At 40.4% G+C, this 16,517-nt stretch overlaps 2 protein-coding genes across 2 annotated transcripts; both read right to left on the bottom strand.

The window, feature by feature from the left end:
• Positions 1-579: 579 nt before the first annotated feature.
• On the bottom strand, positions 580-6,032 carry LOC137297954 (cathepsin L-like). The gene is made up of 8 exons (XM_067829959.1): positions 5,890-6,032; positions 4,018-4,148; positions 3,335-3,440; positions 2,907-3,056; positions 2,347-2,470; positions 2,016-2,116; positions 1,406-1,677; positions 580-816 (listed from the first exon to the last, which is right to left on the bottom strand). The coding sequence occupies exons 2-8, from the start codon at positions 4,146-4,148 to the stop codon at positions 717-719; spliced, it is 984 nt and encodes a 327-aa protein (XP_067686060.1). The 5' UTR covers positions 5,890-6,032; the 3' UTR covers positions 580-716.
• Positions 6,033-10,746: 4,714 nt separating this feature from the next.
• Positions 10,747-15,621, bottom strand: LOC137297953 (cathepsin L-like). Its single transcript, XM_067829958.1, has 8 exons — positions 15,510-15,621; positions 14,739-14,869; positions 13,613-13,718; positions 12,810-12,959; positions 12,493-12,616; positions 12,167-12,267; positions 11,557-11,828; positions 10,747-10,990 (listed from the first exon to the last, which is right to left on the bottom strand). Exons 2-8 carry the CDS (start codon positions 14,867-14,869, stop codon positions 10,891-10,893), a joined length of 984 nt encoding a protein of 327 aa, XP_067686059.1. The 5' UTR covers positions 15,510-15,621; the 3' UTR covers positions 10,747-10,890.
• Positions 15,622-16,517: the final 896 nt, after the last annotated feature.

The following is a 16,517-nucleotide window of genomic DNA, read 5'->3' on the forward strand; positions in this document are numbered from 1 at the left end:
TTGGTGATGACAGACATTATGTAGATGGTTGATGTGGGCCTCTAGTGAGAGCTTAAAGTCTCACTATATATTCCTGTTTGTACAGTTTTATGTGCTTTGGTAATCCAGTACAAATGAGGAATGGACATGTCTTCAGGTTAAAAAGACAAGCCATCGTTATAGCATCAGTGCATGGTTTGGGCAGATTTCTACCTCAGTTTACATTATATGTGGCAATTAAATGAGCTGTTGGTAGGTCGTTAGGCCTTGCTGACGGTAAAAATATTTTAGGAAAGAAGAAAACTGGACTTATCTACGATATTCATGTTAGTCATCAATGACAAAGATTTATCTTCAACCTTTTCAATCAGGCTCATCTTGTGAGCAAATCATGATGTGCAAAACAAATGATACAACCCGGCATAACATATATATTGATAACTGAATGATAAAGAAAAATGAAATATAAAGCATTAACGTACTTTTGGAAAGAATAAAGAATAGGCTGTGAATATCAGAGACATAGTGACTTGACAGCCAGTTGCTGGCGCATGTATTTGTTACATGTTGAATCAATAACCGTGACAAACATAAACAACATTGAACAATTACAAATATGTTTTATTTACATACAACCATTACAATACATCACAGAGTAAAAACAGACTCAAGAACGCGCGTATCTACAAGACCACGGAGTCCTGAGATGAGATCTGAGACTGGTATGACAGCCATGTTTAGACTGTTGGGTAGCTGGCCTGAGTGGCGATACCGCACTGGTTCTTCTTGTTCCTGGACATCATGATGTATCCCTTCATTCCCCAGGTCTCGCCCCAGCTGTAACATAAATACAAGGTCACTACTACTACCAGACACCAGTGTTAGAAATTCGTCGATATTTCATTGGTAAACAGCTTTAGTTGTGTTTGTTCAGGACAAAATTATTTACTGTTGCTTTTTGTGTGTAATGAGAAGGGATCTTGAGCGAGTTTATTGATGTCAACTTTTGTATTAAAAAAAGGGTAGACATTCATAAATTGTGTCCTCATTCATTTGTATCGTCTTTAAATGAAATATGTGTTGTGTGATTTTTGTGGCCCTTCATAATTGTGTTGTCCGTGTTCAGATATTCTGTCAGTGTTATTCAGTTATATTCAATTTATAACAGAACTGAAGAACTGGTTCTGCGTTTTAGTCCACAAATCTTAATTGTGGAAGATGAGAACCTTTGGATTTGGAACGTTGGATTTGAACGTTCACATACTTAGCTACGTCGTTCTTTAGTTGTATTGGTTTATCTATATACACTTCCATCACACTGGGAGCGACTGAAGTGGGAATTGCTTTTACATCATCCGCAAAATTGCCCTTCTACCACTATTGCTTATGATAATTATGATAATCATGATAATGCTGATGACCCCACCTGTTCTTCACCAGCCAGTAGTCCTTGCTATCCTGAGAACCGTATCCTACTGCCAGGACACCGTGGTCAAGCATCTTGGAACTGCATTTCCTCTCGTCATACACTCCGCTCTTGTAACTCTGGAACGATGGATGAGAGGCGTCGATGGCGACAGAAATGGGACCCACTTTAGCCACGGCGTGCTGAAGGGATTCCTCGGAGTCCTTCTTAATGTCGACAGCACCAGTGTCGGTGGCACCAACATCGGCACGCTTGAAGTGGCACTTTCCGTCCTGAAAGGAACACCAAGGAAGGGACATTCTCATTAATTTCACAGTGCTTAGGAAATTGTCCTTGAGTATATTGTACTGATACAGTGATAGAACTAGAAGAAATGTAATATCGGTTCACTGAAGATTCGGGCAAATATTTATGGGCAGAATCAAAAGAAATGCCGGGAATAGGAATAATCTTGAGAAGGGTAGATCTGAATGTGACATATTTAAATTCCATATTTGCCATATCAAAAGTAATACATACAATCCGTTTGTAAAACATGTACACAATAGTTTTTTTTCTCAGAAACGAATATCCAATTTGTATACTTTGCACATTATATGGACGTTCGTACCTTTGCAAGGTATGGATAGCTGGTCTCAGTGTCAATACCCTTGTTAACCTTGATGTACTTGAAGGCCTGGTCCATCAAACCACCTCCGCAGCCCATGTTGCCTGGAAGAGACAGAGAATATATTGATGTCCACACAAACTTCACACTTACAGACTCATACAGAAGCTGACTGGACACACTTGATGAAAGGTGAACTAAAGGAGATTCCGTGGCAGACTTTGAAGACCTAGATCGAGAGAAGAGTGAAAGGACCTCTCATTAACTTAAAGGTCGTGACACGACAGCGATAAGGCTACTAATTCAAGGGACCAGCTCTGATTCAGTTCTTCACCTTCTTTCCTGGAACAGTCGACCAGGTTCTGTTCTGACAGAGACACCAGTTTGCCTGACTTCTTGAAGTGTTGTCCTTCCAGGGATCCAGTTGAGGAGAAGGCCCAGCAAGAACCACATGCTTTCTAAAGAGGAGGGTACATTATAGTGTTATATTGTACCATATAACCTTTTGTATGCATGATGCAGTCATACTAACAGTAACATATGTTTCGAAACATGCAATAATCATAATGCAAAAAACCATTACGAGTGTAAACGCCTTCATTGTAATATTTACAGCGTGTCTGGGCTTTTCCTTGCCTTTCACCTGACGAATGGATAAGGAAACGCCTAGAAACGTTGTGAATGCAATCGAAAAAGAAGTTAACATCCATAATTGTATCTTATACTTGAATATTAAACTTCTATATCCCTCTAAAGAACCTCATGCATTGTTCTAGAATCATATCACGCAGATGCTTTATTTGCGTTCTAGTTATTGGCCAAGGATAAAAATAGCCTCATGAGAATAGATGTTTTTTATGATTATCTCACGTAAGTTGAATTGTGAGCACACACCTGGTTCTTCACAGGGGTGACGTAGCCCTTGGTTCTCCAGTCAACGTGGGTAGGGAGTTCGCTGACTGAGTCGTTACTGTAGACTCTATGGTTTGGTACCTTCAGTTCCATGCGGTAACCGTTCATCATGGTGATGAACTCTTTGTGTGACTAGGGATGACAACCACACACATTATAGTTAAAGGGAGACTGACCCGGGGATTATTGGCAGTCCTTTCAACGCTTTATGTTCAAAGTCATGTATGATCAAATTGAGTTGTCTATTTCACTCCATTAGTTACTGACAAAAACTACTGAGAACTGTCCCATTAAAGTGATCTTCAAGGGTTTGAGGTACATTGCCAACGATTCGTTCCATGATAAATAAACCTTGATTTACTACCTGATGTACTCATGTGATTCTATCCGAAACATATTACTGAACGTACTAGGTCACTGTATTCATTGATTCCAAGTCTGTAGGAGTGCTCTCCTCTGTCAGCCTCCAGGTTGTGTCTTTGAATGTAGTTGACATTCTTCTCGAAAATGATGCGCCTTCAAAGATGAATGAAACTGTGGTTATAGTGAGCCTTGTAGACATCATGAATTGTAATAGATATAAAGTACCATTGTAAGAAAAAGATCTGGAGATTGAAGTTCTCGTGACCGAAACTGACTCACGAACTCACTCTCGGTGGATTGGATTAGTCTCTGTCTACCTAGCCCGTGCCTTCTTACTGTGTCAGCCTCACACTGCCTGATTACTCGGCATCTTCCTAGCTCTTGCTTGATTACTGTGACCGTCCAGTTTCAGTTTGCTTGCTGTGTCTGCCTCGCCCCACCTGATTACTTTGTATCTTCCTAGCTCGTGTTTGACTACTGTGTCTGCAACGCCAGTCGCTACTCACTCCTAGTTTGTGCTTCATTGTTGTGTCTGCCCAGTCCATGTCTACCTGTACAGACCTATCCTATGAGTGCCTACTCCATTACCAGCTACTGTATACACAACCCTACTTCTGCTTGCTTCAGTGTACACTATATCTGTTTACTCCGTATCCTACCTTTCCTGTATCCGCCACTCTGTATCCTGTCCTTTTGTGTTCTTTTAGTGTATGTGTGTATCAATGCTTACCTGTGGATCTCCTCCTCCTCTGTGTACTGCTTATTGTGTGTCTCCTTGAACAGCTTCCATTCTGCGTCCAGTTCCGAACGGAAGCTTAGGGCCACCCCCAACAACACTACAGCTAACGCCAGGCGGAACATCTGTTAAGGATGTAAAATATACAACATGGCCACTTGAACTCGGAAAAGTGACTGAGTTAGGTTTTACGCCGCATTTAGCAACATTCCAACTAAATGGTTGTAAATAATCAAATCTGGACCAGACAATTCAGTGACGAACAACAAGCTGAGATAAGTAACCATTCCAAGTACATGGGTACTATGTGTGAAGCGCATTTTTGCTGTGATATTATGTGAAAGTACTGAAATTGTGTCATCGGCGACCTGAAACCGTAGAATATGAAGTGTATACAAAATAGCATAGTGCAGGTAGTTCAAATCAATTCTTTTATTGACTTACAGCTATATTGATCATCAGTGTAATCGAATCGTTATTTATGCAGAGAAAAGGATAATACAGAAGAATATACATAGATACGTTGTGTTTCTAGTGAAATGCCATGTTTTTCACGTCGCTTGATGACAGATACGTGCTGTTTTGATAGAGAGATGAAATAGTCTATGTACACGTGGTATATGTTTCCACTTTTCTTAAACATTATTAATCCGGAAAAGTCCGATTAAAGAAATCCAAATTCTCGCAACTGTAAATTCAGTTTACTTTGATTGATCACACGTTGACAAGACTTGCTGACCATATGCATTGGTGTTCACATTAGACATCTGGATAATGGTCAGAACATTTGTCGAGAAGTAGTAGTTCCGGCAAAGTGATATTGTCACTGCAATTTCTGTCACTATTCCCAAACTCAGAAATCTCAGTCTTTCACAATTAACTATATGATAAAATATTACACATTCACAAGTACTGAACGAGGGTCTTGCAAATTCAGCTAAAAGCTCACCATATCGAATAGACAAAGAGTTTTAACCATGATTTATTTGTTAAGTTATCCTTTATTCCAGCATATATAGAACATCTTGTTGCTCTTTTGCTGTTGAAATAAGATGAACTAGTACTCCAGTGAGTGATCATATTAGCAAATTATGTGAACGGAATCGTGTTGATGATGAATACAATAATCTTTCCAAATGTACACATTTCAACCATGCTCGAAGGTTGTATGTTCAATGTAAATGTATAAATCAACCAAATATATGTTCATAGCCCTTTTTTACCCTTCAAACATTCGTCCAAGAGAAACTTTGTATATAACACTGATATCACAAAAGTTGTGTCAGCTCCCGGTAAATGCACCCTCTGTCCGCCTTATTATGTTGCGTGTGTTCAGCCGGGATACGGAGAAAACGGACACGACCCCACTCCTGAAATCGAGAAAACGGCCACCGGACTGCCCGCTGAGAAGGGCCTTCGAACCCAGAGAAAACGTACTCGGTATGTACAGAAAAAACTATGCGTATAGTTGACCGGTTATATAGGATGGCCGGTTCTCTTGAGACCTTTTTCTCCAGTAACGTTGGGGTCCGTTTTCACCTTAACCCGTTCTGCCTATTTGCAGTTTAACGGTATGTCAGCTAAGTATCTACGTTGATTTAAGGATCTGTGCCATATTCCTAAGATGTAACGGGACAATGAGAATCCTAGGATGATAAGAAACTCATAAGAAACGTATCCTAGACACACACTCATCGCCAATGTCTCAGGCTCAGTGCCGAAGATTCTTTTGTCTTCTTACCTACCTATGTTGAGTCTTAGTTTTCGAAGGTCTCTCAACGCTAAGATAGGTGAAAGTACCATTCATCAACATTAACTTGAGACTTAGCACTAAAATAGCTTCGAAACTCTAGTCTCTGTACTTACCGTGGTTAGATCAGCTTGTTCCAGATGACCAAACAGTGACGAGTGCTGAAGCAACACCAATATTTATATCTGTCAGAGTTATCGTGTGACTCCCACGTGTTCTTCACCTGAGTTGGTCTCGTTACCCCTGATAGGAGGCATCTGATAACGATGAAACATGCACCACATGTGCAGTTCACAAGACGTCAGACGAGCATGTGATTAGAACCTAAGCTACCTGGAAAATAGAAGCAGGGGCACACTGTACTTCACTATATTGCACTTTCATTTTTATGCATTCACAATATAACCAATCTGTTGTGAGGCTTAAGTAAAGCCAGCCAAAATGTCTAAACGTCAGAATCTGTCGACTTGGTATAGTGGGTGGACGATCCGTCCGAAAAGAGAAAGGTCTGTCGTTGGCATCCCGGCCCCGTTGTGCCTAAACCGATGGTACTTGTTTTTACCCAGCAATTTACTTGAGAGGACGCTCTATGTGACTGGAACATGGAATGTCAACGGGCAAAAACTATGACGCAGACTTAAATCTGAGACTAATACAAGACTCCAAGTTAAATATGTTCCATCTTATTCTGGCAAGCTTAACTAAGCTATGTAACAATGATGATTGCATGTTTGACTAGTAACAGATACATAGTATGTATGTACGTTTCACCTATTACCGTTTGTTTATAAAGTAACAATGGTGATTGGACACGTTTACTAAGTAAAGCACCAGAACACCAGATATGGGCTTCACACAATGTACCCATGTATATAACAGACATAAAATGAACTGTCATTTCCATCATGTATGTGTGCCTTACAGTGTATTGAAACAATAAATGAAACTGCACTTAAAGTATGAAACTTGTAGTGGGAAAATGTATTGGTGAGTGAATCTACAGATTCATGTGCGGATGCTGACAGCAGTCGGCTTCGGTCTGGCCAGTTGAATGTGTGTTGGCTGTTATTTACGCAGTTACATAGCTGACTGAGGTAGAATGCCCACGTTTTGTTCATGTTCCTTGCCATCTTCATAAGTCCCTTATTGTATCGCTTCGGCTGAAACAATCGCACTGGTGATAATAATAAACTAAGATCGGACACCTTGGACTCAATGTCAAGAATGCAAAAGTCATTTTGGAGAAAACTGAAATTAAAATACAAAACAACAAAGACGAAACCTTCAAATCATAGGTTCCCCTAAAGGTCTGGAACAGAGAACGTAAACGGGAGAAGAAAAATAGATTGATGAAAGAGAATAATACAATCCTCCAAATCCATTGCACGTTACACAAGTTAAATTGTTCTTTATGACCATAATGAACCATCTTTGAGTCCAAATCTTTTTCAGTACCAGGGCCCGATGCCATACGAAACCGTTATTGTAGAGAGCTTAACCGAGCAAGGAAGGGCTGCTGGGGATGCAATTGTCAATTTCTTGTACAGAAACAAGTTTAGAGAGAGGCCAAAAACATACAATTTGTATCACTCTCAACGCTAGATTGACTACAAAAACATCATGAATAGATTCTGCAGTCGAAGAAAAAAAATAAATAAACGTAGTATTTACTTCTCTTGATGACTAGTTCATTTCCTCCTTGATGGGTTACTGTTGAGCACAACTTGTACACGCTAGGGTAGGCGTAGATTTTACAGTGTGTTCTAACCACAATGGGAATATTCCAGCAAGCCCATGTGGTCCCTTGGGTTTATACTTTTCTTTGGGTTTTCTGCTCGATAAAAAGGAGGGTTATCACCCTCGACCGCACATATTTCCAACATCCTTTTCTCCTGGATAACACCCAGGCACGACTGGGTTACACACCGACAAGGACTAACCGTCTTTTAACTTTGCAGCCCAGTATTCTTTCCTCTGGTAAACAAACTAATTCACTAATCTCAGTAATTGGCATTGGTCGAAACGGACGATACCTGCCTTGAATAAAAATTACTTTTTTCAGACAAATTTATATATTCTATAAACGTCTGAGACACACATATCTATATGTGTATTTGTCCGCGACGATTCAAAAAGACCATCGGAGACAAGGTAAGATGGATTTCAAAATCCTAGTTTGACTGAGTAGATAGTTCTGGCACCAACTGGAATAAGAGAAGTGACGTCATCATACTCGTCAAATGACAAACCGAGAAATGACGTTTCATGGGTGATTTCAGAAAAAGGGGAACTGACGTAAGAATACATCAAAGCATTTTAAAAGGGCTTAAAGACGCTGACAGAAAAGATATTACTAAATAAGCAATATAGCATTTCGAACGAACATATCCTATCCTACTTGTCTCGCCCGTAAACACATGTATATGCTATTTATTATACTGAAAAGGCTCAAAATAAGGAATATAACTGGACATGATTTTGGTGACAAATTCAACAAACTTTTCTAAATATCCTGCACATGTCGACCATTAAACTTCACTGAGGTCCTGGAAGTTATAACCTTGATCAGTAGTGGTGACTTTGGTACTACATGCGTAGATCTAAATATGAAGCAACAGTGCCTGTCTCACTTGTCAGGTGGGTAAATCAGTACAAGTCTATTGCTGTTTGGTGGTTATTGAAAGTAAGTATTATGTTCTTAAACAATATATTTGAACCTGAACTTTCACCTATGATAGGACTTATAAACGCAGACGACCCGTGAAGGTCCCGGGGTAGAACAGGCCTTCAACAACCCATGCTTGCCATAAAAAGGCGACTATGCTCGTCGTAAGAAGTGACTAACGGGATCGAGTGGTCAGGCTCGCTGACTTGGCTGACACATGTCATCGGTTCCCAATTGCGCAAGTAGATGCTCATGTTGTTGGTCACTGGATTGTCTTTCCAGACTCGATTATTTACAGACTGCCGCTATATAGCTGGAATATTGCTGAATACGACGTAAAACTAAACTCACTCACTCACTCAAATACAGACAGATTATGAACGTACCATCATTTCCCTTTATCACCACACCTAAACGCAAAGCATGGGTTGCACATGCACAACATATTAGACCCTACACGTGCTTTAAGTGATACTCTTGATCTTGACGGCTTTCAAGAAAGTCGAACATTCTAATCACTGTAGAACATAAATTTTAACAATCGTCTTGCATCACTCAGTTGTTGGTGTTTGTTGGCGTTCACTGACTCTGACATCCATATATCTGAATTAAAGTTTAAGTTAAATTTATTTGCCAAATTACCCTGTGTTAATTTTGCTACTTGTTCTAAGCCCCAATTTTCAGTGAGAAAGTGCAACATTTCACATTTTCTTTTCTTAGTAAATTTCAGATGAATCTTTTGACAAATAGTCCAGAACCTTCGAAGACAGATATGTTGGTATGAGTACACGTTTCTTAAACATACCTTGCTTGAGTTTGTTACGTGGGATAGTGGTGAATAACGTTGAAATATCAAACTTTTTACAAAACTGAAATCCGTCCTTTTCTGAGATTGTACTATGGTGTTTGAGTTGTAATTTGTTTGAGTTTTTGAGAATCGACATGATACCGATTCCGCTTGCCTCAGATATCCCCCGTGAATATATTAAGGAGATAGTCGTTCTTTGATACCATTAAGGATTATGGTTAACCTTTGAGTCAGGTATTTGTGGACATATTCATTCGCCGGATCCTTCAATAATACTTGTAACTGCACCTGTATCCGTGCATTCGATGCTCGCTCAAGGTGCTACAAACAGGGTGAATGTATGTCTAAAGTATATATGACGTTACTAACAGTTAGAACTTTTGAAAAGGAAGAAAGATCTAAGAGAAGGCTATGGAGAAGTAATGGGTTTTCAGAAGGTACTTGAAAGAGTTCAGTGATTCGGCACATTTGATGCCAGCAGGCAGTGAATTCCAAATCAATCCAGCGGCGTAGTTAAAGATCCTCTGACCATAGGAGACAAGTTTGACTTTGGGGACTGTAAGTAAATGCTGATTCTGGGATCCCAGACATCTTGCAGGGGTGTATAGTGTAAGAAGTTCGGATAGGTACTCTGGAACTTGACCGTGGAGACATTTATATGCAAGACACAATATTGTGAAGTTCACACGGTACTTAACAGGAAGCCAGTGTAGGAAAACGAGTGATGAAGTGGTGTGATCTCGCTTGGATTTTAGACATACAGTACGTGCAGCAGCATTTTGAATTGTTTAGAGTTTCTGTAATTGCACAGAGTTCAATACAGCATGGAGGCTATTGCAATAGTCAAGTCTAGAAGGACAAGAGATCTCACTACGGCATGGGCACAGTCTGTAGTGATGTATTGGCGGATTGAGCTACTGATTCTGAGGTGGTGATGGCAGACATTATGTAGATGGTTGATGTGGGCCTCTAGTGAGAGATTAAAGTCTCACTATATATTCCTGTTTGTACAGTTTTATGTCCTTTGGTAATCCAGTACAAATGAGGAATGGACATGTCTTCAGGTTAAAAAGACAAGCCATCGTTATAGCATCAGTGCATGATTTGGGCAGATTTCTACCTCAGTTTACATTATATGTGGCAATTAAATGAGCTGTTGGTAGGTCGTCAATCCTTGTCGACGGTAAAAATATTTTAGGAAAGAAGAAAACTGGACATATCTACGATATTCATGTTAGTCATCAATGACAAAGATTTATCTTCAACCTTTTCAATCAGGCTCATCTTGTGAACAAATCATGATGTGCAAAACAAATGATACAACCCGGTATAACATACATATTGATAACTGAATGATAAATAAAAATGAAATATAAAGCATTAACGTATTTTTGGAAAGAATAAAGAATAGGCTGAGAATATCAGAGACATAGTGACTTGACAGCCAGTTGCTGGCGCATGTATTTGTTACATGTTGAATCAATAACCGTGACAAACATAAACAACATTGAACTATTACAAATATGTTTTATTTACATACAACCATTACAATACATCACAGAGTAAATACAGACTCAAGAATGCGCGTATCTACAAGATCACGGAGTCCTGAGATGAGATCTGAGACTGGTATGACAGCCATGTTTAGACTGTTGGGTAGCTGGCCTGAGTGGCGATACCGCACTGGTTCTTCTTGTTCCTGGACATCATGATGTATCCCTTCATTCCCCAGGTCTCGCCCCAGCTGTAACATAAATACAAGGTCACTACTACTACCAGCCACCAGTGTTAGAAATTCGTCGATATTTCATTGGTAAACAGCTTTAGTTATTTACTGTTGCTTTTTGTGTGTAATGAGAAGGTATCGGGAGCGAGTTTATTGATGTCAACTTTTGTATCAAAAAGGGTAGACATTCATAAATTGTGTCCTCATTCATTTGTATCGTCTTTAAATGAAATATGTGTTGTGTGATTTTTGTGGCCCTTCATAATTGTGTTGTCCGTGTTCAGATTTTCTGTCAGTGTTATTCAGTTTTATTCAATTTATAACAGAACTGAAGAACTGGTTCTGCGTTTTAGTCCACAAATCTTAATTGTGGAAGATGAGAACCTTTGGATTTGGAACGTTGGATTTGAACGTTCACATACTTAGCTACGTCGTTCTTTAGTTGTATTGGTTTATCTATATACACTTCCATCACACTGGGAGCGACTGAAGTGGGAATTGCTTTTACATCATCCGCAAAATTCCCCTTCTACCACTATTGCTTATGATAATTATGATCATCATGATAATGCTGATGACCCCACCTGTTCTTCACCAGCCAGTAGTCCTTGCTATCCTGAGAACCGTATCCCACTGCCAGGACACCGTGGTCAAGCATCTTGGAACTGCATTTCCTCTCGTCATACACTCCGCTCTTGTAACTTTGGAAAGATGGATGAGAGGCGTCGATGGCGACAGAAATGGGACCCACTTTAGCCACGGCGTGCTGAAGGGATTCCTCGGAGTCCTTCTTAATGTCGACAGCACCAGTGTCGGTGGCACCAACATCGGCACGCTTGAAGTGGCACTTTCCGTCCTGAAAGGAACACCAAGGAAGGGACATTCTCATTAATTTCACAGTGCTTAGGAAATTGTCCTTGAGTATATTGTACTGATACAGTGATAGAACTAGAAGAAATGTAATATCGGTTCACTGAAGATTCGGGCAAATATTTATGGGCAGAATCAAAAGAAATGCCGGGAATAGGAATAAACTTGAGAAGGGTAGATCTGAATATGACATATTTAAATTCCATATTTGCCATATCAAAAGTAATACATACAATCCGTTTGTAAAACATGTACACATTAGTTTTTTTCTCAGAAACGAGTATCCACATATGTATACTTTGCACATTATATGGACGTTCGTACCTTTGCAAGGTATGGATAGCTGGTCTCAGTGTCAATACCCTTGTTAACCTTGATGTACTTGAAGGCCTGGTCCATCAAACCACCTCCGCAGCCCATGTTGCCTGGAAGAGACAGAGAATATATTGATACAAACTTCACACTTACAGACTCATACAGAAGCTGACTGGACACACTTGATGAAAGGTGAACTACAGGAGATTCCGTGGCAGACTTTGAAAACCTAGACCGAGAGAAGAGTGGAAGGACCTCTCATTAACCTAAAGGTCGTGACACGACAGCGATAAGGCTACTAATTCAAGGGACCAGCTCTGATTCATTTTCTTCACCTTCTTTCCTGGAACAGTCGACCAGGTTCTGTTCTGACAGAGACACCAGTTTGCCTGACTTCTTGAAGTGTTGTCCTTCCAGGGATCCAGTTGAGGAGAAGGCCCAGCAGGAACCACATGCTTTCTGAAGAGGTCAGGAGGGTGCATTTAAGTATCCTGTTGTACTATATGACTTTCTGGTTACATCTTACACTGTTATAAGTAGTAACGTGTACTTTCAATCGTATCACACCGATGCTATATTTGTTATTCGTTCAGAACAGAGAGAGTATTCAGCTTTACGTTTATTTCTGGTGAATTTTATTGACAGCACCCACCTGGTTCTTCACAGGGGTGACGTAGCCCTTGGTTCTCCAGTCAACGTGGGTGGGGAGTTCGCTGACTGAGTCGTTACTGTAGACTCTGTGGTTTGGTACCTTCAGTTCCATACGGTAACCGTTCATCATGGTGATGAACTCTTTGTGTGACTGGGGATAACAACCACACACATTACAGTTAAAGAGAGACTGACCCGGGGATTATTGGTGTTCCTAGCAATTTTGATTCAAATCTGCGAAAACGTTTTTGCCCATCAGCATGCTCGAACTGTGTTGAGTTTCTGTCCATTGGAAATTCATTAACCTAATTCCAAGCATACGCGGATGAGGTGTCATGCAGGCATATTTCAAAGGCTAGATGGAAAATGTGTTTGTTTGCTGATAAACGCCGCATTCAGTCGTATTCTAGCCATGTGACGGCGATCTATACATAATGTACTGGACAAGGCATTACAATGTTCTATATAGTAACGGTTCATGAGGTACCATGACGCACAATAACCAATTCAAAGAAAAGGAACGTTCGATCCATGTTTCAGTCTCTGACGAAAAGCATGGAATGCTGGGAACCTAAATTATAGTATTTTATGTCAGAAGCATAAAGTTGATGATCCAGGTGAATAGAACATTGATCTTGTTTCGAGTATCTACCGGATTTACTCTTAACAAGTTTTGTTCAACCCCTAAACCAAGTCATATCATCAGGTATATACGGTCATTTCGGCTTGTTCGAGGATTACACCAAGTCATAACAGACAAAAGGCAACTGACGAAATATAGCTGAAAAATATTACTGAACGTACCATGTCACTGTACTCATTGACGCCAAGTCTGTAAGAGTGCTCTCCCCTGTCGGCCTCCAGATTGTGCCTTTGAATGTAGTTGACATTCTTCTCGAAAATGATGCGCCTTCAAAGATGAAAGAAATGGTTATTTAAAGCGGGTTTCAAGGCTTACATGCAAACGTGTAATCATGCAATAAGCTAACTCTTTTCTCAACATCAGTTCTCCGTCTGCTTGTTGAGAGGAGATTAACGGGATCGGGAGGTCAGACTCGCTGACTTGGTTAATGCATGTCATCAACCTTACTTTCATAAACTGATGTTCAGCGTGCCAGTCACTGAATTGTCTGGTCCTGACTTGATTGTTTACAGCCCGCTATCATTTAGCGACGATGTTGCTGAGTGCCTCTCTTAGCAACAGAAAAGCAAATTCGATTATCATATATCATGTCAGTCTACACTTGGTCCGTATACGATGCCAGGCTGTTAGCGTGCCAATAAACGTGAATGTATTTGTGATTAGGCATGGAGTACTTATGTAGAATGATATTTCAGTGATCCAAACTCACTGGGACACTCACTCTCAATGTTTCATCATGTAGATCTCCAATTTAAAGGGTTCGTCTCATTGTAGATGATGTCGATTTAATGCCAAAGCGTTCAATGGTAAGACCACGTTGTGTTTTCTGACTTATACTTAATGCCGTCTAAAACTGTTCTGATTAGATCCTGTTTGATTACTCTCCCTCTACCATGCTTGTGTGTGGTTATTCTGAGTCTTCCTAGCCTGTGTCTGATTACTGTGCCTGTATGGTTTGTGTCTGTTCACTCTGTCTCCACCTTGTCCGTATTTGATTGCTCTGTCTGATCTGTGTCTGCTATGTTCGTGTTTGATTACTCTGTGTCTGCCAAACCCGTATCTCTCCTGTGTAGAGCTACGTATTATTTTTTATGAATAGTTTTATTACTCATTTTCAGGATACCCATTTTTTTACCTTCCCTTTGCTAGCTTCTTTCTATCCTATATCTACCTACACCGTGTCTACCTGCCTGAATCTGCCACGCTGTGTCAGATTCCTGCAGCTCGTCTGTATCTACTTATCTTGTGTCTGCTTGCTTCTAAGCAGTCTACAAAGTCCCAGCTTACCTGTGGATCTCCTCCTTCTCTGTGTACTGCTTATTGTGTGTTTCCTTGAACAACTTCCATTCTGCGTCCAGTTCAGTCCGGAAGCTCAGGGCCACCCCCAACAACACTACGGCTAACGCCAGGCGGAACATCTGTACAGGATGAAAAACTGTTTAAGCAGGAGAATGCATCTTTTCTAAAATCCAGATGGAAATCCCATTATATCAGGCTTTCGTTTTTGAAAATGAAACAAAATCTCAAATTTTGATTATTAACTTCATTGAGTTATAGCCTCATGGGAAATATAGGAGCATGCTGCACAAATAATTTCACTCCAAGAAACTATCAGTGCAGCTGAATAGCCTTAAAGTCACACCGAGGTCCAAGTTCATTTATGCTGGCGAACTGATAAACACTGCTACAAATCATTCTTAATTCAATTTCTGTACAACTCTTCGATCCATGTTATTGTGATCCGAGAAAAACCAAAATGTAATGCTGATAAATGAATATAATTACAATAATTCACCTGTCAAGGAAAGACGCTGTAAATACATTTGACATTTTCAGTGCTGGGGAAATGAGTTAATTTCAGTAGTATGACCTGATAATGGATGGTAATAACCTGAACAAGTTATTATATAATGACACCTATCCCGTACTAACTCACTCAACCGATCACTGACCTCAACGCAACTCAGCTGAACTCAACTCATCGCCTATGTTCCAGGTAAGCTCAGTGCACAGGAAGTGCACCTTGGTGTAATCACTGTCTGATATAAAGGTACCTACCTTGGTTAAATTGCCTTGTTTTCTGGTGAACAAACAGTGGTGAGTGCGGTAGTAACACCAATATTTATATCTGTCGAAGTTATCTCGTGACCCCCACGTGATCTGCACCTGAGTTGGTCTCGTTACCCAAGATAGGAGGCAACTGATAACGACAGAACGTGCAGTTCACAAGATGTCAACGTTCACGTGATTAAAAATGGGGTTGCTGACAGTGACAAATTACTCCATTACATTGTACTTTTCCTGGAAGCATTCATGGTGTCACAAGAATCTCTTTTGGGGCAGTGCTGGAAACGTCAATATAAATATAAAGTGTCTAGGGGCGAAAGAGTCTGCCCTAATTGTGAAAGATCTGGCGTTCGATCCCCGGACGCGGTATGCCAAACAACTTTACAGATGGTACTTGTTATTGGGCCACAGACTCGCTACGCCAGTGAGATAATCTTGTCCGCAACATTAAAGCAAACAATCCTCTGAACTTAAACACCCTCCATCCCTCAACCTGAACTGAAACACCTAGAGCATGGCTTCACCCAATTCACCAACTATCCGACTAAACTTGTCATTTCTCCGAACTCAACCCAGCACCCAAACCCAAGGTGCCTTACTCTGCTCCCATTTGCATCTCACTACCCAATAAACTTAAAACTTCACATCACATCAATCAATCAGCTTTGTTCAGTAGAAAGGCCTTAGGACCACGTACATGTTAAACATAATATGCATGCACGTCTTGCCTCACATTAATGACTGCATGCTTGACTAGGTCATACACACATTATATCTTTACGTCTTGCCTCATACGTTGTGTTGCCTGTATCACGCAAATAACTGCATGCTTGACTAAGTAACATACATTGTGTATCTTAAGGTCTTGCCTCATGCGGTGTGCTGTCTGTATCGCACTAAGACTTGCGTATTTGATTAAGCAACATGCACACATTTTTACATCTTGCCAACCACCTTGCGTTTATCAGTTCACACTGGTGACTGCATGCTTGGCTATGT

Source organism: Haliotis asinina, chromosome 10 (genome assembly GCF_037392515.1).
Source record: "Haliotis asinina isolate JCU_RB_2024 chromosome 10, JCU_Hal_asi_v2, whole genome shotgun sequence".
Taxonomy (NCBI): Eukaryota; Metazoa; Mollusca; class Gastropoda; order Lepetellida; family Haliotidae; genus Haliotis; species Haliotis asinina.

Excerpts from the sequence above, each read along its gene's own strand:
- LOC137297954 (XM_067829959.1), bottom strand. The coding sequence starts at position 4,148 with ATGTTCCGCCTGGCGTTAGCTGTAGTGTTGTTGGGGGTGGCCCTAAGC. Across the intron at positions 1,678-2,015 it reads GCTATCCATACCTTGCAAAG|GACGGAAAGTGCCACTTCAA; the intron begins GTACGAACGTCC and ends TGTTCCTTTCAG. Across the intron at positions 817-1,405 it reads TACTGGCTGGTGAAGAACAG|CTGGGGCGAGACCTGGGGAA; the intron begins GTGGGGTCATCA and ends TTTATGTTACAG.
- LOC137297953 (XM_067829958.1), bottom strand. The coding sequence starts at position 14,869 with ATGTTCCGCCTGGCGTTAGCCGTAGTGTTGTTGGGGGTGGCCCTGAGC. Across the intron at positions 13,719-14,738 it reads GAGAAGGAGGAGATCCACAG|GCGCATCATTTTCGAGAAGA; the intron begins GTAAGCTGGGAC and ends TCATCTTTGAAG. Across the intron at positions 12,617-12,809 it reads TCACCCCTGTGAAGAACCAG|AAAGCATGTGGTTCCTGCTG; the intron begins GTGGGTGCTGTC and ends TGACCTCTTCAG.